The sequence below is a fragment of the Pseudonaja textilis genome, chromosome 1, assembly GCF_049901715.1.
Source record: "Pseudonaja textilis isolate UNSWEBS1 chromosome 1, rPseTex1.2, whole genome shotgun sequence".
In the NCBI taxonomy this organism is placed as follows: domain Eukaryota; kingdom Metazoa; phylum Chordata; class Lepidosauria; order Squamata; family Elapidae; genus Pseudonaja; species Pseudonaja textilis.
The window spans coordinates 207,441,027-207,463,857 of NC_141990.1; the positions used below are offsets into that span (position 1 = coordinate 207,441,027).

Consider the following 22,831-nt stretch of genomic DNA (forward strand, 5'->3'; position numbering starts at 1 on the left):
GAAGGAGCCAGTCTTACCTTGAGACTGTTCTTGAATCATGGTGTTGCTATTAAAAATGCCCCCCTGTCTGGATATTTTCCAAACTGGACTTTCCATTTGGTAGACAATGCCAGAGGCTCTGATGCTTTTAAATAAACTATGGATAGGTTGATAGGTTGATTAAGGGACCTTGGCTTTTCAAATATCTCAACCTTAAGCTATTTAGGCTTATAATCAGCATTCTGATTTCATGTACAAAGAGCTCCCTGGGGGGTTTTCCAAGAGAGTTTCTCTTTGAGGGACCTGGTGGTACAGAAATGTGAAATAATTACAAATAATCATAGACAGATATGGAGAAGGAAACAGATTGAAAGAGTGATTCATCCTATAAAGTTCTTGCAATAACTAATGGATTTATTACCATTAACCCTGCTGGAGCTTTCAGCAATAGTTGATTATCCCTCAGTTAACAAAATTTAGGAGTGGTAGATGGTAGTTGGAGATAAGAGTTGAAATTTAGAGAGTCTGTGGTACGGTAGATATGGTCTGAAAAGTGTGTTTCTGAAATGGATGCCATGTTGGACACGGGCAGCTGCAAACATTCATTTATTGATTTAAACTGATCTTTCAAGGCTGTAGAACCATAGGCATTACTACAAAATATATAATATTAGAAAATCCTTTTTTGATGTGAATTTTTATTTAATGTGACTATTGGCGAAAACTACAGATCTGGTTAATAAGAGTTGCCTTACAACATATAGAAGAATAGAAGTGTGACAAACATTCTGTTGTTTTTAAGCACAGTTCTACATGGAAAAATCTAATTTAGTAAATAGAAATAAACCCTCTTGACATTCATGTTAGACCCTTTACTAATACTGTTGCATCTCCCTATTTTCTGAGCTTAGAACAAACAGACTTCTGGTTTTTACAAATAGCTGAGAATGTTCCTTTTCTTCCTTTAATTATATGCTTGTGATAATTGCACTGCTGCTATTTTTTCCCATTAAGAAAATTAAGGAGTGAACTGTGTAATTAGTCTGCTGTCTATGTGTTTAACCTATTTTAGTTAAATCGCTATCGGCGCTAGGGGAAAAAGGCGGTTATGCGCCGATGGCCCAGATTTCTTTAGTTTTGCATCATTAGATTGAATAGAATAGAATCTCTGGAAAATGAAGATCTCACTCACAAGCCATTAAAACACTCTGCATACAAAATTCTTAATTTAAAGTCTCCTTCAAATCAAATTCAGCTCCCAGTGATTACATAGGCATGTTGGAAAAGTGGCTTTCACTTTGATTGCTGTGATGTCCTCAAGTTTTGTGTTGTTTGTAAATAGATGGCACATGTATAATTTCGAGATGATGTTGGGGCAGTCTCAGAATGATTACTGTAGCAACATCAAGTCTCCATGGATATGCCACTCCGTCTATCTGGGAGATGCTACTAGTTCCAATAAGCTTTTAACCCTGGCTTTCTAGAACAGAAGTGTAATTTTCAGTTGTCTGTGAAGTCAGCAAAGTCCATTAAAAATGTCACTAAGCTATTCAGTAAACCTAATTAACATATGGGAGGTATATTGATGAGATAAACAACCTATTTGGACTTATGCTACAGAAGACCATCTCTGAATATGTTAACACTGATGGTGTGGCCAATAGAAGGAATGCTGTTAATTTTAGAGGATTTTCATTCTAATCATTTGACTTAAACCAAAAGGCAAGAGTGAGGGCCAAATGAATGTGTGTGTGTGTGTGTGTGTGTGTGTGTGTGTTTTAGGCAATGAGGTGGGTGGTTAATATGTTAATATTGGATTGTGGCTAATCTGGGTTTATGAATGTGAGGGAAAGATGTGATCAGGCTGACATCTTATGGCCAGAAGCTGAAGAACAGAGCTGAAGTATGACCATTATTTTCCCTTTGCTGTTTTATTTTTTGAGGGTTGTATTGTTGTTAGTCACTGCCTAGCATTCACAACTCCAGTGGAGGATTCGGTGAAGTATGGAATTCCTTGTGAACTTTGATGGAGCTCTTGGGTGCAATTGTCACCATTGGAGAATCCCTCTGGTGTCTCTTGAGAATCCAAAAGCACAAATTAAAACTCCCCCCCCTTCTCCTTTTGTCTTTCTCTCTTTCTCTCCTTCCCCCCTTCCCCCCACTGTTGTATATTCAGTGTGCCCATTTGCAGCCTTTTTGGGCCTCTATCCTGCTGGTTAAACCTTGTATCTGTTGTTTGAACCTGAATTGCTGTGAGTGAGAAGTGACTAATTTAACATTTGATTGTGGGGTGGGGGTGAATTGGGAGCCTCTTGTAGAAATGGGATGAGGTTTATTGGAAGATAGGAGAAAGGGAATTGATTATGAAAAGTCACAAAAGAACAACCTTTGGGTTTGTCAGTAGCCTTTCTGTCAATACTGGGTCCAATCAATTATTTTATAAACACTGATGAAATATCAAATCCTGGCAGCCTTTCCTTTTTGCCACACTGTGAAGGTTTTCTGCTGTTGGGGCTGTGTGTTCTCTAACCCCCATCTACAACCAGCATGAACGCACTGAATAGACTTTCCTTGGCAGCAAGCTTCATTTTCTTCCTCTGCCATATTTGCATAGCTGTCATGTTGTCCCTGCAGGATTGGATCTACTGCAGAATTAGTGAAGTTACGGCTCCAGCTTCGAGAAAGCAGATGGTTGGTATTAATTCAAATGCGGTCCACGGAATTTGACGCTGCCCTGCCTTAAAAACCCAGAACTCAACCTCTAGTGCAGCAGCACTGATGGGATAAATGGTTTTATCTTTCATTGGGATGCAACTGGCTATTTAAAAAGCCAAGTTTTCCAATTCCATGGCCTGGCATAGATGACCGTATTAAGGCAGCTGTTCCAAAGGGTGAGGAAAATTAAAGGGTTAATGGGAACCTCAGTCTGTGAATTGGGACAACTAAGATTTATGACACGATATGATGGATTAGGTTTCTGCAGTGTAAAAACCCCTCTCTGAAATGGGCTTTGGTTAGTCATAAGCTACATTTGAAAACTTTGGGGAGTTGTAATTCTGCTAGCAGGCACAGGGGTCCTGCCTGAACTCAGGCATAACAATGTACAAATCCTGCACCCATTGACGTTGGCTATTTCTTGAATTCCTTGTTCTTGCTAGGAGGGCCTAATCTTAATTTATTTCATTGTAGGTTTCAACTCTCTGGTAGGAGGAATTATGGGCTTTTCCATCCTCCTGAGTGCGGAAGTTTTTAAGCACAATGCTTCTGTTTGGTACCTGGATGGAAGTATAGGAGTTCTGATTGGACTTACAATATTTGCCTATGGTGCCAAGTGAGTGAAACCTTTTGGTTTTTTTTAAAGAAATCATTTTACATTTGCGTTTGAATGTTGCTCCATGATTGTGATAAGGTGTCTATCTCATGTGCCATTTGTTCAATGCTGCATATATATTTTTAATTACTGTGACTTTATTATATTCTTACTAAAAGGCTATATTGATTGAAATGTAATGTACAATAGAAAAGAATATTTGTAGCTTAGGGTTGAACTTGTGGGATCATCTCTGAACTGGGTGGTTTTCTTTGCAGATGATTACCCAGCAAGATAACACCATCAGAGATATAATGTTGCCACGTTGGATAATGGATAATGTCACTAATGTAACATCACTGATGATGTTGCCTAGTTGGGTAACGCAATGTCTGCAGATCAGATTTACTATTGTTATTGATTCAGTATTAAAAATAAAAAAAACCAAGCTCAGAGAGCACCAAAGACTTCTCATTAATTTCCTGTTTTGGGGATAGACAAGTGCCAATTAGGAGAATGCTTTAAGACATGTAGGAATTTATGGCTGGATCTTTGCAATGTGTAACTGTTGCCCTTGACCTGGGTTTGTTTTTATTTTCAGGCTGCTTATGGATATGGTTCCCCGTGTACGGCAAACACGTCATTATGAAATGTTTGAATGAAGGCAACTCAGCTATTGGACTGAATACATTTTGCAGGATTTGAAAACAACCTACATCCTGCCAAGTGGGGCCAATCCCTACTTGCAAGATTGAATTTTGTTGTTGTTCATATTATTTTTTCATCATCATTCAAGGGGAAACCAATCTGTACAAATAGGCAAATACATGCACTGCTTAGATCTCTGCAATCTCATTTGGCATAGGCTCCCCCAAATCCAGCAAGCTGCAATAGAAATGAATAAGACGTCTAATCCTTTTTGCTACATGTTTAAGTGATTAGGCCTCTCAAGTCACTTGACAGCTGCCCATTTAAAGGGGCCAAATTAAGCAGGGTCCTAGTTTGACCGCACATTCAAAATGAGCTGCACATTCAAAATAAGCACAAAGAGTTCATGTACAGTTAAATGCCAAAAAAGGATTGAGGTTTAATGTGTTGATTTATAGTATGCACTTATGTAGCAGTATGTCTGGCAAAAACACGGGTGTCCTGTTGTCCTGCTGATTCCATGGAGCTTGAGCTTCCCCAGGAAAAGAGACTAATCTTTTAGATTGTTACTCCTAAAATTCACAGTGCATGAAGGGCAGCACCTCATTAGTGTCTTGTCAAGGGTGTTTTACACACGGTTACCAACAGATCAGATTTGCTATTGTTATTGATTCAGTATTAAAAATATAAAGTATTTTCTTCCTACGAGATACCACTGTTTCAATAAAAGGTACAGTTCACCCCCTCAGCTGCTCAGTCTCCCAAATTTTAGGACTTGGTTTAATTTCAGTGTTTTATTGAAGTATTTAAAATATGTCTTTTCCCCATTCACTCTTTCTCTCTCTCTTTCTCTCTTTATAATATCAAGCAACACATATTAAGCTGCACATTCAAAATAAGCACAAAGAGTTTATGTACAGTTAAACGCCAAAAAAGGATTGAGGTTTAATGTGTTGATTTATAGTATGCACTTATGTAGCAGTATGTCTGGCAAAAACACGGGTGTCCTGTTGTCTAATAAAAGTGGAAGTAATGGTTCCATTCTGACAGTAATGTAGACTCTAATTATGAAGAGTTAGGCTTTTCTATAGATATTCACATGCTCACTCATTTTATGTTATTTAACATCTGAATTACAGAATCCATTTCCCATCTTGTATAATATGTGAAATGTTTCTTGTTTTACAAAGGACCTATAACTAACCTTTAAAAAAGTGGTGTATATAGTACATTAAATTGAAAGTCTTCCTGTACAGAAGCACCTCCCATAGACAGGTTACTTCTGTCAATTTTTTGTAGGTGGAATGTTTTAGCACAAATGTAACATACAGTTAAGTAAATTATGTTCTGAAGTTTACTGCTTAATCCACATGTGCTAATAGCTCCACTATTTTGAAAATGGTGCACTTGTAAAGAGGACAAAGTAATTTTATATCTGACAAAAAGTGAAAAGTTTATTGGAAGTATGTATATTGGTGTGGAATAATGATTTGCAGAGGGGCATCAAATTTGCAGCTGACATCTTTAATAACACCCCCTACTGTCATTTATTGGTTTCTTGCTTCTATATGCCATGTTTCAGTGAATGTATTTTTGTGGAAATGCAAATAGAAACTGATAGAAGGAATATTTATTTCATTTCATTGAATTGGATGCAATGCAATCTCAATTACTTGTCTGAAGGTGTTTCCATAGGAATACTAATCTCTCCAGTACATTTCATCACCTCGGACAAAAAGTGTCCAGCCTTGTGGTAATGTTTTTTATTCCATGCAGTCTTCTGAAATAAATGCATTAAACATGATTCAAAACCAGCACGTATGTTGGTGCGGTCATAGAAATCACTTTCTGCAGAGGGTGTGTTAAGCTAATTTATCTTAATTTATCGAGTTTTCCAGAGGGATTGATGGCCGGATTAAAACCCTCTGGCAATTTAAAAGCTAACAAATGTATTACTACGTGAAAGGTGTTTTTGTGTGTTTTGACAAAGCAAGTCATGATCCACCAAAAGCTTATGGAGTATAACAGGCTATATATAGTATAGGCTATAGCATCATTAGTCCTTTGCCTTAGTGTGGATGACTACGTGGCCATTTAAAACTTTCACAAATCTTCATGAACTTAGATTCAGCAACATTGTTCATGAAGATGTAAGAGACAAAAAGGTAAAGGATTCGCCTGTCCAGTCATGTCCAAGATTATAAGGCAGTGTTCATCTCCATTTCTTAGCTGAGAGCACCAACATTTTCATGGTCAAGTGGCCAGCATGACTATATACTGAGGCATATGAAACACATGTTACTTTCTGAAGTGGTACCTATTAATCTACTCGCATTTGCATGCTTTCGAACTGCTAAGTTGGCAGGAGCTGAGGCAGGAACAGGAGCTCACCCCATCACACAGTAGCATTTTGGTCTTGAACCTGGGCTGTCAGTTTTCCAGCTGACAAGCTTAGCATCTTTAACAGCTGAGCCTTATCACCCCCTGTAAGGGCAACAAATGTCCAAATTCCTATTTTATGAGAGCCACAAAATTTCAAACATTAAACTTAAATGTAACTTAAATGTAAACTTTTGACATCCACAATTGCAGTATCCATATGAATAGGTTGGAAACAATTGGACTGAATAGGCAAGCAACATATATTCCTATTTGCATATAAATACAAAAATTTATCATCTCGGTTTTCTCAAGTGTGCAACAAGCATTTATCTCTCACAGTGAGCAGGGAAAGGTGAGTCACAATAGAATTAGATCTGTTACAATTCATACATTCCCATGATGCCCTTTTGAGAAAATTAAAGTTATTCAGTGTATCGTTACATTTAAATGTAGACTTACATGATGATGATAACATCGTGGGGGTCCAAGAGGTATTTTTTAACTGTAAATAATTTCTTGCAACTTTTAAGTGGTGAATAGAACAGATAGAAAAAAGTTAATTACACTATTGAAAAATAAGATGCTTCCTAATGATAAGATGCTTCCTACAAGTTCACTTTAAAAAAATTCTTGTGATCAAACCTGTATATTTTTCAGGAAACAATTTTCTGGAACAAAACTGAGCAGGACACAATTTGCAAATTAATCCAAATACTTACATTTTTTAAAAAGTGCTTTTACCCAGTTAAAATGTACCCAGTTCTTAGCTGAACAGCATGGTGAAAGTAATTACCCAGTAGCCTGTCTACCTTATTTCCATCATGGGTTTCACAATGAGGGAAATCTATGTATTTCATGCCTGCAGAGACTATTTTTGGGTGCTTTCTCACACTGCAGCTGGATTTGTTGAGGTATTATGCAGACAAGTGATTAGCAAGAATAGGCAGATGTGGGAATTTGCACCTGCTTAAGTTAGACATGGGGAAAATCAAGGAATGTATATTTTGAAAATGGAATTCTTACATTCACATAAAGAGCTTTACTTTCATTAGGTTTTTTTCTTTGAAGAATAATCTTCCTTTATTAGAGCTCCTTTCTATTTTAATATTTAAGTTCGAGGAAGTGTAAATAATATTGGATAGATGGCACTAGCAACTCACACAATCTGATCAAATACATAACATATAATTACCAACTCATTCTTTCGGTGCAAACTCCCCCCCAAAAAAAAATTGCTTGTGATAAACGTTAATGTTAGAATTCTTAGAATTTATGATTCCTGTTTTGAACATGGTTACATAGAAGAATCAAGCAAAAATAAACTGGATCCTCCTCTTCAATTTATACAGATTATTTACATTGCTTGGTTCTTCCAAAATGTTTCATCCAATTCTCACTTCATTGCACCTACAATTTTTATAGTTCTCTTATTGATTTTCATTGTAATTTATTTGATAGAGTCACCCACAGTTGTTGAGGGTCCTGCAGCATGCAAGTTTAATAAATTATTACCTGAAAAACAGGATAAAGCTACTTTAAAGCACAATTATGAGACCTTTCCTGTGCAGGAGGGTGGGAATTGAATGTTAATAGAGTAATGGAAATGAGCTCAGAAGATGGAATGAATGAACTGCACTATGTCATCCCATTAACAAAATTCTTAAATGAAAAAGTATTTATGACAACAGATTCTTTTTTCCCCTGCAGTCTGCGATCTCAATTCTCCAGACGAGTGGGAGCCGTAACCGATTTTTAAACAGAATGGGCCTCTGGCAAACAAGCTATAGAGAAGTTCTGTAGCACATGGTTTTTTTATATTATGAATTATTAGAAGTGTTTTTACATGTCAGAGTTGAACAAACTACAAAACCAAGAACAAAAGACACTATGACAAAAGTCGATATGGAAAAGGATACAAGGAGACATTTAGCTCCGGGTGCAAGCAATTATTTGCTGTCTTCAATGAAAATATTGGGCAATTTGGTTTTCCTATGAAAATGGTTTCTTTACTGCCTGGATACACAAACTAAACAACTTTATATCCTCAGTTCCTGTACATTTGTATTTCTGTGGCATATTCTATTCTACATTTCTGGATTAGCGTATTTATGCTCAGTTCACTTGATATATTGTTTCGCTAACGGAACTGCAATTTGTTATTTGAGCATTCTTGCTTTTCTAATGTTTCCGGGTTAAATACGAAGAATGATCAATACTAGCAATCATTATCAAATCAAGGTTTATAGTACTGGTATTTAGAAGTCCTAAATTATTGAGAAAAGAGCACACTACAGGTAATCCTCAACTTATAACAGTTCATTTAGTGACCCTTCAAAGTTACAACAGTACTGAAAAAAGTGACATGACCATTTTTCACTTAATGACCATTGCAGCATCCCCATGATTACATTTGGATGCGTGACAACTTTTTGGCTTTTGGAAGCCAAAAACAGCTCCAGTGGCCTAGAGGTGGAACTCTCGCCTCACAATCAGGGGGCTGTGAGTTCGATCCTAGGTAGAGGCTAATATTTGGAATAGACTCTCCTGCTCGAGCAGGGGGTTAGACTAGATGACCTTCAAGGTCCCATCCAGCTCTGTTATCCTATGAAACAATTGATTCATATTTATGACTGTTGCAATGTCCTGGGGTCACGTGACCATCCTTTGCGACTTTCTGAGGAGCAAAGTCAGTGGGGAAGCCAAATTCACTGAACAACCGTGTTACTAATTTTAACAACTGCCGTGATTCACTTAACAAATGTGGCAAGAAAAGTTGTAAAATGGGCCAAAATTAACAAATTTAGCAACATAAATTCTGGGCTCAATTGTGGTCATAAGTCGAGGACTACGCGTACATCAGTGCTACACTATGAAACTCGTGGACTTTAAGCTTGGTCTCCAACTGAGCAATGACAAAACTCTAACTATTAGCAACATAAATTACACTTGGAGCCAAGCATAATTTTAAAGAAGTATTTTACAGTCTCTGCATTAGAAAATCTGTGCCCTGTAATAAGAAATGTAAATGCAATGTAAATTTTCAGTTCAAAATCCAGGCGGGGTTAGTAAACATGCCTGCCCAGAACCAATAATGCCAACTATTCTGGGTTAAACAGACCAACAGCATAAGACAACATTCCTTCCTTCCTTCCTTCCCACCTACATGCGGATGGATGATTTTGCTTAAAGGTTGCATGCATTCCAGACATTTCTGAAGTCCACATTTGGATGCAAACACGGTAGTTTGTGAAGAAATGATTCACTTTCAGGTCGTCTTATACTCACCCAGAGTATTGGTGGTTAAATACATGAAGGAAAAGATACCCATTTTATAGCTAATGTGACACATTTTCCATAGTGTATTCAGTGTTAAGTACAACTGGAGTCCTTTCCTATTTTGCAGTTACAACAATGTTGACTGGATTTAAGAACTGGTAACAATAGATGGCACTTAGGAATTATACTGTCTCTCACCCATGAGGAATCGGGAAATAATTTGGAGTTATCAAGTAGGTTGTCCTACTTTAAATGATCCTTTAAGTAAGGCTGACCAGGGATTGTGACTTAGTCACTTCCCATCTTGACTATTGCAACAACTCTACATGGGGCTGCTCTTGAAGAGCATCTGGAAGCTCTAGTTGATGCAAAATGCAGCGATCCACATGGTTTTCTGCAGACCTGGGTGTGCACATGTATCCTCTCTTCTGCGGGAGCTGCATTGGTTGCCAATTTGCTTCCGAGTGCAATTCAAGGTGCTGGTTGTCACCTTTAAAGCCCTTCATGGCTTGGGACCAGATTATCTGAGGGACCGTCTCTTGCCGGTCACATCTACTCAATCCACCAGAGAAGGGAGGCAAGGAATGTTGTGGGTACCAACCCCTAGGGAGATATACCTGGTGTGACCGAGAAGAAGGGCCTTCTCCAAGGGGGAATATCATACCCCCAGAGATTAGAATAGTCCCCATTCTAACACTCTTTTGGAAGGTGCTGAAGACCCCGTTCTGCCAGTGGGCCTGGGGAATGCAGAGTGGGATGGAGCCCATTAAATGGCTCCTGTGATGTGTTGTCACTGGGGTGGGGGTGGGGGTTATTGTATTATATTTTATGAATTTATATGATTCTATTTTTTTAATATGAGATTTTTACATTCTTGTAAGTCACCTTGAGTCGCCATGTGCGAATAGGCGGCAATATAAATTTCCTTAACACATTTTCCATGCTAATGTCACTGAAACAAAACAAATGAAGCTGGAATCCCAAAGGTTGCTCAGATTTGGGGTGGTCGTTTCTTTTTCCTTTTGTAAAGCACACTCTGTGGTGAGTGGTCCAATACTGGAGGTTTTAAGGAAAAGGTTGGAAAATCTTTTGTCTGAAATGGGTTTCTTGCCTGATCAGAGGGGTTGGTTTCATTCCAACTCTGCTATTATCGAGCACAAAACTATTACAATAGCACAGAACAATGAAATCGAAATGTACCATCAGCATCTAATAAGACCTATGCTTTCTCCTGAATTCCCAGTGTTTAAAATAACTATTCCTTACCATTTAATATTTGGCATTGACTGATACTGGTCATCTTTTATTTCCCACTTAAAACTTTTAACATAATTCCCATCGAAGCCTACAGAAAATCATCTAGATATCTTTTGCTTCTCTCTGTTTTCTAACATGTGGTACAAATAGTGCGTTGAAAAATTCATTATGCTGAGATCCCTTCAAGCACATATATCAATAAGCAATATATTTTTGGTGCTGGGTGTAAAATATTCTTTCTTTTCTTCTAGAAAACCCCCTTTGAAACCCAGATGAATAGTTTTTATATCTATTATTCCTCTAGTTCTATTATTCATGTTTCAATTAGCCATTATTTGGAAATTCAATTTATAAAAAATAAAGGCACCAATATTACATACCACCATGGAAAAATCAAACACAACGACCCACAACTATAAAGTGTATTGATGAATTACATATTAGAATTTAAAATATATTGGAGGTAGAGCTGTAGATAGATGTACAAATCAACTTGAGTATATGAAATAAATGAGGTTTTTATTGGCATTTTTAAACAGTGTATTCATTCTTTTCAAAGGCAAACTTAATGTTATTTTTAAAATAAATTATGCAAATGCTTTATCTCAGGTTTTGGAAATCTCATAAGATTTAAAAAATATCAGTTTGAACAAATTTATAAAATAAAGACAATGTTCTTGACACATGAAGATTTATAGGTTAGGGTTAATCTTTTCATAATTTTTGTTTTTTGATCCATATCCAATTCATTCACCCATGTTTATTTCTAACAATCTAGCCCTAAATTTGCATGATGTAATTGTTGTCATTCTGCTTTTCTTCCATCCAACATTCCTTCTGTTGGTTCTATATTTTCTATTTTAAGAAAAAAGAAGGAATTTAACACCTATAAATCTGTGTAATTTTTAATGACATCTTGAACAAACCATTTAATATTCAGCTTATATAACAGTGCTCAATGGAACTGGACTTGTTAATATCTACATTTTAATAGACATTTTTCATGGAAAAAGTGTCAGGTCAATCTAACCTGAACTGACAAAAATGTTATTTGCCTTAAAATTTTTGCTCCACCAAATCGGGACAGTGTAAATAAATATGGAATTCCAACCGAAAGGCCCAATATACAATTTTCCTTCAAGGATCAACACCATTTTACTGTCATAAAAAACTTCAATAAACTATGAAATAATGAACCTATTGAAGATCTGACCCTACTCTCAATGACATCATACAAGTACTGCAAAAATATAAGAACTGTAACAATTCTACTTTTCCAAAAACTCTTCACTTTTTAACTTGCAACCATTTTTCTTTCTTTCTCAACAAATGTATATATCTATGCTGAACTACAAGACTATCAATTAACAAATCTACCTCTGAATGAAGGTCTATAATTATTGATTTGACCAACCAACAACTCATTCTAGGTTTTAGGGTTTGTTTGGATGTTAATATATTATTACTCTCTCTGAAGCAATTTATGAATACAAACACACACAGGTGCAAGTTCACAATTTAGCACGAGAATATAAAATCCACAGTAATGTTGAAGGAAAGATTCCAAGCAGATCTGGTTTCTGATAATTTCCATTCTTTCCTACAAAATTTGCCTGGATTTTTTTGATTCGTGCTTTATTGTTAGCTTTTCTGGAAAAGAAATACTGGACTTAAAGCAGTCCACTATTATGCAGGATAAATTAATTTGAAGACATTAACAAAGTTGTATTTACAACACAAATATCAAATTCTTTTAGCTGCTACAGCAATTAGAAGTGCTAAGTCTGTGGGTTCAGGTGAACTCATGATATACATATATATAATTCTTGGCCTTAGAAATTATCTAGGTTTGATAACTTAAAAAATACACATGCTTAGATCCCAAGAGTTACATTCTGCAGAACCAAGAAAGAAATGTTTACAATCTGACATTCAATTCACTGAATCCTAATTTCGAGGTTTAATCCTTAGTAACTTTTAATTCTACTCATAACATGTTTCAATTTAGGTAATATATTTCTTGTTACAAAGTGAGTGTTTCTGAATATACAATGTAAACAATTTTTTTAATATCATTTTTCTTATTCAAAATTTATTCAGATCTGGCAATATGTCCCTTAACATAAATAACTGGCTTCCGTAAATACTATGCTGACACAGATTTCAACTTATTTTAACCAGATTTTTTTTTTTTAAAAAAAAAAATCAACTTTAAAACTTCAACTTGGCAATTTCTTCAAAAATGTTTCTTGTCTTCTGCAAGTGAAGAGATAGGCAATGACCTTTAGATATGAAATAATGCATCAAGTAAAGAGTTGATAGATTATAAAAGATTAAAAGCAGGCATATTGTTCTATCAGTAGAAATAGCAATTAATGTTTACAAAGAAGGGAAATAACAGTTTTGATTTTGCAAATGGCCCAAGAGTGTCTCTTCTGTTCCCTATCCACACCCGAACCTAGCTGAACAAAAATGGACAACACATTCATTTTCAATTCAATGCTATTTTTCCTACCCGTGAACAGTGCATTTAAACATGTGTCAGTTGTGCTAAAAAAAAAAACCAATTAAAAAAGATACTGTGCATTTTTTAAAAAAAGAAACAGCTTATATCCTGACTACAAACAATGTTTTAAATTCAATATTCAATATTCTGGATTAATTGCAATTTAAAAAATAAATGGCCTATTTCTACATATCCATTTTTTTTAACAAGGGCTGCATAAAATAAAGCCCCCTTTTCATGACCATTATTTGTAGACCATAATTACTCTTTAAATCCTTACAAGATACTGGGGCAGACCACTCTTCCACCTGTTTTCATTATTTTAGACACTGTTTTGCTATCTTACAGCAAATTCAAGAAATAAAATATTGCTCCAGTGAAACTATTTTATCTCCAATGATTACACAGTATTCCTAACACCCCTAAGCAAAACCTTTGGACAAGTCAGAAAGAGAATACAGAGTTGAAAACAAGTGTTGTTGGTTTTTTTAAACAAAACAAAACAAAACAAAAAACAGATTGGGTGTTTATGTGGCTATTCAAACTCTGATTAACGCCACAATCATAATCCATCATCAAGCCTAAAGGTCAGTCTGTCAGCTACCAGTCCTATTTTGGAGGGTTTCCTTAAATGGCAGTCTCAAACAGCGATGCTGGGGAAAGTCCACTGAGACTGGGATAGGCCAGGAAGTGACCGAGACCACGGTGTTGTTATTCAGCAGCTGCCTGGCCTTGTCGACGGGAACAGCACCACCATTTTGCCTACCTATGGCAAGTCTGAAGACGTTTCTGCACCATCCAATCCTTTCAGGTTGATATTTTGTTCAGTGATGTCTGACAAACTGTCCATCTTGAGGAGTCACTGCGGAAGAAGCCCCAACATTATCTCAAGCTCTTGTCGGGACGTTGATTTGTCATGTCTTTGAATAAAGAGATTTTTGTGTCTGGAAGTAGGTCACTTTGAAAAACGAAAACATAAAAATTGAGGTTTACTTTCCTAAACATTTAAATCACTTATCTGCCCTTTCTCAGGATAGATTTCTGCTCTTCGACGACTGTTTTGTCTGCAGTAGCAAAGTGCACAGTGTGGCTCTCTCCAAGCCACTTTGAAAAGTCACATTAAATTCCTGCTATAGGCAGTCTTTACATAGTGCAACTTGTCCTTTAAGATAGTCTCTACAAGGGCAGATCCTTTTATGGTTTAGATGAGACCCTGCACAGCTGAACAACAAAAGATCACCCTGGAAAACACAGTGCTTTCTCTTTTCATCAAAAGATGGGACCAGAATATCATTTGCAGACTCAGCAGTATGACACTGAATGTTGTATCTGGAAAATGAAGGGGGAAAAACCCATGAGATATCTAATCCTATATTTTACATACTGTTTTGTAGTACAAACAATTGGGATAATATTCATATTTTATTATTGATGCAAAACCTATTTTCATTCTTTCTTGTTCATGTTTGTTTATATCTATCATCTATGTATCATCATCATCTATCAATCATTATCTATCAATCTCTATCTATCATCTATCTATCTATCTATCTATCTATCTATCTATCTATCTATCTATCTATCAATCTATCTATCTATCTATCTATCTATCTATCTATCATCTCTCTCTCTCTCTCTCTAATGTATTCACTCATCTCTCTCTAATTATCTGTCTATCCAGCTATATCCTCCTCCTCCCTCCTCTTCTTCCTATATATCTCATTGGCACCAACCAGCATGGGCAATATACTGCTAGGAGTTGCCACTGAACAACCCCTGGAGGACCCCATGGCCTTCACACTTGCACAACCTGACATGGCTGGTAGTAGGCGGCCAGCCGTTTTCCTTTCCCCCCAATTGCAGTTACACTGAATGCAATTCTACTTCTATCATCAATAGCTCTGAGTAGTGAAAGGTAATCTTAATGGACATAGAAACTTTCCTTATGAATTTCTATATAATTCTATCAATAAATTACAGCGAACAATTGATAATTCTGATACTGAAAGTGAATAATGTCTTGCAGCAAGCGGTCAAACCTAAGCATATTAGAAAAATTCTCTATGTAGGATAATTCTTGTATTAATCAAATTAAACTCTGGGAAACCACCAAATAAAACAACAAATGTAAAAACAATGGATATAAAAATATAAAAATCCACAAAAATAAATATTGCAAAAATGGATTAAACGAGTCCCAAGCAAAGAGGATAAAAACAGCAATCTCAACAATGCAGTCATCTAAGCACACTTGCAACTATTGCAGCATCTCCATGGTCACATGATCAAACTTGGCAACTGGCATGTATTTGTGACAGTTCCACTGTTCTGGGGTGATGTGATCAGCATCTGTAACCTTCCTGGCCAGCTTCCAAAGAGCAAAGTCAATGGAAAAAGCAAGCTTTGCTCAATGACTGCATTATTCACTTAACAACTGCAGTAATTCACTAATTGACTGTGGCAAAAGATGTTGTAAAATGAGTCACAACTCACTTCACTGACTTAGCAATGAAAATTTTGGGCTCAATTGTGGTTGTAAGTGGAGGGCTATCTGTACACTGTTTATTAACCTATAACTATGTCCCCAGAGAACTGACACTGCGGGAGACTCCAGACTGTTACAACTGTGGTGTACAATACAAAGGGCTATGATAGGGACATACTCATGTCTACAATTGAAGGCAGGGTGGCTTCTGAATGATCCAGGATACTAATAGCATGTGAATCTGAACCTATCTCACAGTGCAAGGGCTTCAGGAGAATCTTGTGGCCACTCCTTGTATGATACGCACAACACTTTTGTAATATCTCAGAGCTACTGAGCAGTAGTTCCTCAATATACATTTCAAATTAAGAAAACATTTCAACCCTTCCTTGCATTCCACACTTACTTCAAGAGATCTTTGTCCTTATTCAAGTGCTGGAAAAAAGATGGTTCACATATGAGCTGGTTTTCTTGACAAACCTGTTTACACGATTTTCCAGTTTCAGCCATTTTGACTTGAAGAGCACTTAACGGAGGCCACATCACTTGGCCATGACAAAAATCCTGAAACAACATATGAGCGGTTCCATGATTTCCTGAGGGAGAATTATTATGCTCCTATAAAAAGCTGGAAAGACTGCAGTGCCTAGCAGCAGGGAATCCCACGGCCCAGCGTATATATTTTAAAAATGATAATCTTTCACATATAGATGAATACTACCAAATGTATTCCTTTTAAAAACGATATTCACACACACACACGCAGACACACACACAGACACAGACACACACGCTACATTTGATGGTCTTCATCTTATAAAGTAACAGCGTAATTGAAAACAATATATCACAAAAACTATAATTTTTAAAAGAAAGTTGAAATCTCTTTCCATCAATAATTTTTACCTCTATCTTTTTGATATACCACATAATCAGACAAAATGTGAAGAAAACTGGCAAAGTTCAAAGCCCCATATTATAAATGTCTAACAATCAGTTCTTTAGGCTAGGAATTTTGAAGGATAAAACAGAGACAACTTCATTCCACTTAAATATTTTATTGTCTTAGGCAAACATTACCTAACTGACAGTCCACAATGAATGCTTAATTGGTCTTGCCCAAGGGTCTGCAACCTTAAACACTCAAAGAGCCGTTTGGACCCATTTCCCACAGAAAAGGAAGCATTGGGAGTCAATAATTTAACAACCGGTGTGACTGGGTAGGTGTAGCCTACTCGGCGTCACTCATTCCCACCCAGTCACCTCCTGCTTTGGAATACGGAGCGAGTCTCCATCCCCTGCCATCACCCTTACCTTCTCAGGCCAGGCCAGGAGTGATGGGGAGGGAAGGGGCCAGCCAATGGTGGGAACAGCTGATAGGGAGCCGCAGCAGAGGGCCGAAAGAGCCGCATGTGGCTCCAGAGCCGCAGGTTGCAAACCCCTGGTTTTGCCTAATATATTTATCAGTCACTGCAAATATTAATTAAATATTGCTGCTCTGAATCATGCAACAATGACAATATAGCAGATATCTGCAACACTGTGCACAACCTTCACTATTACTCTAATTGCCCAAATATATTCATGTAGAAAAGAAGCAGGCTCATTTATTCCAGTTTCAAAGGATTACTTGGGAATATCAAAGCCTGCTAAATGCCATCCTCTGTTTGTTTTTTTTCCAATTGCCAGAAAATTTTGTCCCAATCCTTCTTCCTTCTAGGATCGAACCTGCCTTGCATAATGGGCAGCCGAGATCTCATCAGCACTTATCTTTCAATTAGGATACTGCTCTGCTGGTTACAACTCCTATTTATTTATTTGATGGGGGCAATGCAATTGGAGCCATAGTGGTGCAGTGATTAGAGTGCATTATTGCAGGCAAATTATGTCCACAGCCAGGAGTTCAATCCCTTCGATCCTGACTGGTTTAAGGTTGATTCACCCATCCATCCTTCTGAGGTTGGTAAAATGACAGCCTAGATTGTTGGGGGCAATAGGCCGACTCTGTAAACCGCTTAGAGACAGCTTTAAAACACTATGAAGCGGTATATAAGTCTAAGTGCTATTGCCAAGTGCTATTTCTGTAGCACCAGTCTTTCATTTCTCTTTGTTTCTCCTCCAAGATACTAAACTGTTTGCTGCAAATTGGTTACCTGTTGCTAAACAAGGTACTACTGAATTCTGCAGAATGACTGTTTACAAAAGCAAATACTTTCCACATATGGAAAATGCAGAGATGGAGATAGAGCTGAATCGCTAGCAGATCTACCTTCTATTTCTGGGTTGAATGATAATAGCATGTGCAGAAATTGTGTGCAGTAAAACTACTAAGAACTGTTGTGATACCAATTGTCCTACATGACACTGTATTGAGCAAAGTATTCTTTACAGAGTCCACTTTTTTTTGACTCTTGGTATTATCTAAGAAATCATAGTATTTGATTCTAAAGAAAAAAAAGAAATTTTAGTATACATAATGACCCTACTTAACGTTTGGGGCAGAGAAATTGTTAGTATTTTGTCTATGGTATAGTACAAATATTTAACTATAAATCAGCACACGGTAACATCCGAAGCCAAGGAATATTACTGAAGTGAAAAACAGCTTAACTAGACAGTCAAGGTTGGATCTAAAGTAGGATATAACGTGTGTAATTGATTTCAATATCTGCAATTACTCAGCAATATTTAATAGGGGAAATTGAATCAGATAATTCAATATGTCAAAAATCTATATGCATTTTTTTTAATGGGAAAGTAGCTTTGAAAGCAAATTCTATGGGTGATTATGACCCCAGACAGAGATCTGATTAGAGGTTCAGGCATGGAGTAAATTTCCATGAATCCTCTCTTAAATCTTCAGGTATATTCAAAATAAAGGAAGAGAAAGGGTCAGTATATCAACTGCTCATAGAAGACAGTTAAAAGCTAATGGTTATTTGGTTCTGAATAATAACTCAATTAAAAAGAAATTATGAACTATGATTTCTTTTTAAAAGTGAAATTGTTGCATGCTTACAAACAAAGGGAATGACTATTGATGTAGAAACCATACCTGTTTCTCAATGAACACATTCATTCTCTGAAGCATTCCTTCACACGTGAATTCAAAAGGCAAGTAAGGTTCAATCTGTAATATAAATACATTTCAGTTGTGCAATACAGAGCGCACTGTTCAAAGTGCATCAGTCTGCTAAGTAGTTGAACATATGCTCAGTTAAATGCATTAGTAAGTTTTGAATGGTCACCAAGAGTTGATGGCATGACCAACAGGAGGAATTCCTTCTTACAACCTTAGCTGTACTGGCATCTTTTGAGAAGAGGGGAAAGAAAACAAAAGGCATTCCCATTGTGAAAGCTAACGTTCACTTAAGTAATATTGGATTACTTCAGTAAGTCCCAGATTTCTTGGGATTACACTTTCTAGTACTGCCAGTCAAGTGCCTGGGAATTATGTCAGATGTAATTCCGATACATGTAAAGAGCACGTGCTTTGAGAAGCCTATCATTCTCATGTATAATTCACTTTTTTCCAATTGGAAATATTCTGGTTCCCAACAGAGCAGGATACCCAGAAAACACAGGTAGTCTTCAATTTATGAGCACAATTGAGCCCAAAATTTCTACTGTTAAGGCAGTTGCTAAGTGAATTGTGCCCCATTTTACGACCCTTTTGCCACAGTTATTAAGCAACCCACTGCAGTTCTTAAGGGAACCATGCAGTCTTTAAGCTAAACTGGCTTCTCCCAGTTTGCTTGTTGGGAAGATTACAAATAGTGATCATATGACTCCGGGAAAGTCAACTGACATAAATACATGGCAGTTGCCAAGTGCCTTAATTTTGATCACATGATCATGGGCATACTGCAATGGTCGTAAGTGTGAAAACTGGTCTTACAGTCCTTTTTTTCAGTCCTGTTGTAACTTCAAATGGTCGCTATATGAATAATTGTAAGTGGAGGACTACCTGTATTATAGCAACAATATCTGCAATCCAGTATTTTTATTAAAATCTCATTTATAATTTTATGCTTTCTCTAATATCCTTATTCCAAGTACCTAATCTTTAGTACTGTAGCAACTTGTTTCAGTGCATAATATGGCACTATTTCTCTTAAATAAATACCCATGAAGTTAGAGATATATATGGAGTTACATAAAAATGTCATGTTTTAGAGATATCCGATGAGCATTTCCTCCCACCCTAAAATGATCAATGTGAGTATTAAAAAAAGTCACCCCACATATTTTTCCAACGCAACTTCTCTTCCAGATAATGGAAAATACTTGACACTGTTTTGTTTCTGCAAATTTTAATATATAGGTAGCCCTCACTTAACCAACTTAATTGGGACTAGTAATGCCACCGCTAAGCAAAATGCTAAGCGGGAAGTCGCACGACTGCGACTGGGCCTTCTCTGAATGGAAAGAGACAAGACCAGTCAAGTTCACATCTTTGACTTTGTTTGCCTACTTTGGAATACTTACTGTTTTCCCTTTGGAATACTGGGGATCCCCTCTCTTTGGAATACTTGTCTTGTATACATTGAAAGCACAACGTGAGCATGGTTACATTGCTTTCAGTGTATGCAAAAACCAAAACCTTAACTCTCTTGAAATCTCTCCAACCTCCCCACTCTGCAGGGGGAGGTAGGAGCCAGGCAAAGGAGAGATGACCTCCAGGAACCCCCTGCTTTTCCCCCCTTTCTCCTTTGCAGAGAAGAGAGTACAAAGAGGAAGTTTTCAGGAGAGTACTATAAGCTGTTTGTCTAGCAAGCCCACAGCTCTCAGCCTTGGGCTGTGTAGAAGATCAGATTATTCTCTTGCAATCCCCTTTTCTCCAACGTTCCTCTTCTGAAAGGGGTGAAGCAAAAAACACCACAGATCAGGCACAAGATAATGCATACTGAATATAATGGCAGTCACATGACTGAAGGATGCTGCAAAAGTCATATGTGGTGGTAAATGATCTGAAAAGTTATTTAATTTCAAATGGTCACTGAATTAATAGCCAGTAAGCAAGGATTACCTATAATTCATGTTACCTTAAAATTATTACCATGTTTCTCATATAATAAGGCCGGGTCTTATTTTTTTTTTTGAGCCCCGAAAAAATGGATAGGCCGTCTTTTCGGGGATGGCTTAATTCCCCCCCTTGCATCTTCGGGCATACGGGCAGCGACGGCTTGGATGTTGACCTCGGCGGGCACTTTGTATCGGGGTCAACGCAGGCAGCACCATATCCAGGTGTGCAACAAAAGTCCTTCCTAACGGAAAGCCCCCACCACCATTCCCCACATTTCGCATGTTTTAATATAGACCTTAATTTGGGGGGGAGGGGCTTAATTTCATTTCATGCCTATAAAACATGCTGGGACTTCCTATTGGTGGAGGCCGTATTGTTGGAGAAACAGGGTATATTCAAATTCTATGTTACTTGCTACTTAAGGTATTTTTTATTCATAAGAAATGTTTAATGCTACTTCATCTTCCAACCTTTCTTTGGGTTTATAATATTAAAGCAAAAGTTTTCTAGAGTGCTTATCTTTGTTTGGTAAAGCTTTTTTTCCTCAAAAACAAACAAACAAAAAAACCCCTTACAATACAGCCTAGCATGTTTGTTTCACTGTAAAACACTGATTAAGAAGATAATTATCTTTATTAACCTTTTGGCTGGAAATTGCTTTCACGGCCTGTTCCACTTCAGAAAGATCATTGATATTTACTGTCCAAACATGAGGTTTCCCAATGTAAACTTCAGCATAGGGATGTTGAGATGTCAACTGAAAGAAAAGGGGGAGAAATGCCATATTTTTAGAGTTTATGTTCGCTTAGTAACTTTCAAAGTTGTATATTTAGAAGGCTTTGTTTTTGATATCTTGGCTATCAAAAAAAAATTACTTGTCATACTTTTAGGAAACCCTGGAAAGAGAAGCAGTTTTAAGCACATTTTTTCTTCTTTTTCTAAGTGTCTTTGAGTCAGTCTTAACTCCTGGTTGGCTGTCTGGACAAATCCCTGCAATTGGCTTGGAAGTTCAGGGAACTCTTTTTGGGCAGAATGTGACCCAGCCAAACTGATATTCAGAATATCTTGATTGTTCCAGTTTTGAGCTGAAATTAAAGCTGGAGAAATCATCTAAGGTAGGGAGGACACGTCCTGGCCTTCCATTGCATGACTTGTGAGTTTGTGATCTGCTCAATGCCTCCTTATCTACTGAGGTGTCACCACGCTTGAATTCAAGGGTGGTATGTATGCAGTGGGCCTCCCTATCCCTCCAACACATTCTTTGCACTTCTCTTGTACTTCCCTTCCCTTGGCTGTAACTATTTAAAAAACACCACTGCCAAGGGTTTATTCTTCTTTTTTGTTTTCACCTGATAACCTCCACCTACAATATGCCTTTTTTTTTTAGATCTGTCCCAGAAGAAAACATGTGTTCAGTCCAGACATGGTCTGGCTGAACACTTTGTGGCATTCCTAACTTTGCCACCAAGAAGCCAAAAGACTGGGGGGTAATCTTAGCTTTGAAGGAAGTCTGTTCAGTCATTTATGGTGAAGCAGGCCAACTTTATCTGATAAGCAGGTCTGTCTGGGAGCAGAGATGTTCTCAATATGGCTGCTTCTACAAGCCTTAATAGCTGGAGAAGTTAATAATGGAGCTGAGACAGGGCATTAAGCCTTAAGTGGTTCTTTAAAGCATGAGTGATCAAAACTAGCTTTCAAAAAATGGTTGAACAGCAATTCCATCCTGTCTACTGAAGAAGATTCAGTGGGATGGAAACCAATTATGGTAATTGTTGCTGGATCAGCCTGATTAAAAACCAGAGCATTTGCAAAGTAAATTATATCTGTCTATCTCGGATTTGAACTCTGTCAGTAGCATGGCCTGATAACAACAATACACACTACTGTATTTCAGTACAGGGTTGGGTTAGAAGATGTGTTTCAAAGGACACTGTTCATATATCTAATCAACAGTAATTACTA

General features: G+C 37.2%; 2 protein-coding genes across 8 annotated transcripts in view; one reads left to right on the forward strand and one right to left on the reverse strand.

Annotated features, from left to right (window-relative positions):
- The window catches only part of TMEM163 (transmembrane protein 163), an 84,259-nt gene extending 77,778 nt beyond the window's left edge, over window positions 1-6,481 (forward strand). The window contains exons 7-8 of one of the 2 annotated variants that reach the window (XM_026714630.2): window positions 3,169-3,310; window positions 3,891-6,025. In XM_026714630.2, coding sequence (XP_026570415.1) covers window positions 3,169-3,310; window positions 3,891-3,951 — 203 coding nt within the window. In that variant the 3' untranslated portion in view covers window positions 3,952-6,025. Of the gene's footprint in view, window positions 1-3,168; window positions 3,311-3,890 lie in introns of both variants that reach the window. The other variant, XM_087920329.1, reaches the window with a different exon arrangement.
- A 6,573-nt stretch (window positions 6,482-13,054) lies between these two features.
- The window catches only part of MGAT5 (alpha-1,6-mannosylglycoprotein 6-beta-N-acetylglucosaminyltransferase), a 137,159-nt gene continuing 127,382 nt past the window's right edge, over window positions 13,055-22,831 (reverse strand). For all 6 annotated transcript variants that reach the window (XM_026714638.2, XM_026714636.2, XM_087920333.1 and 3 more), the window contains 4 exons: window positions 21,510-21,626; window positions 18,899-18,973; window positions 16,250-16,407; window positions 13,055-14,687 (listed from right to left, as the gene is read on the reverse strand). In XM_026714638.2, coding sequence (XP_026570423.1) covers window positions 14,489-14,687; window positions 16,250-16,407; window positions 18,899-18,973; window positions 21,510-21,626 — 549 coding nt within the window. In that variant the 3' untranslated portion in view covers window positions 13,055-14,488. The remainder of the gene's footprint in view (window positions 14,688-16,249; window positions 16,408-18,898; window positions 18,974-21,509; window positions 21,627-22,831) is intronic.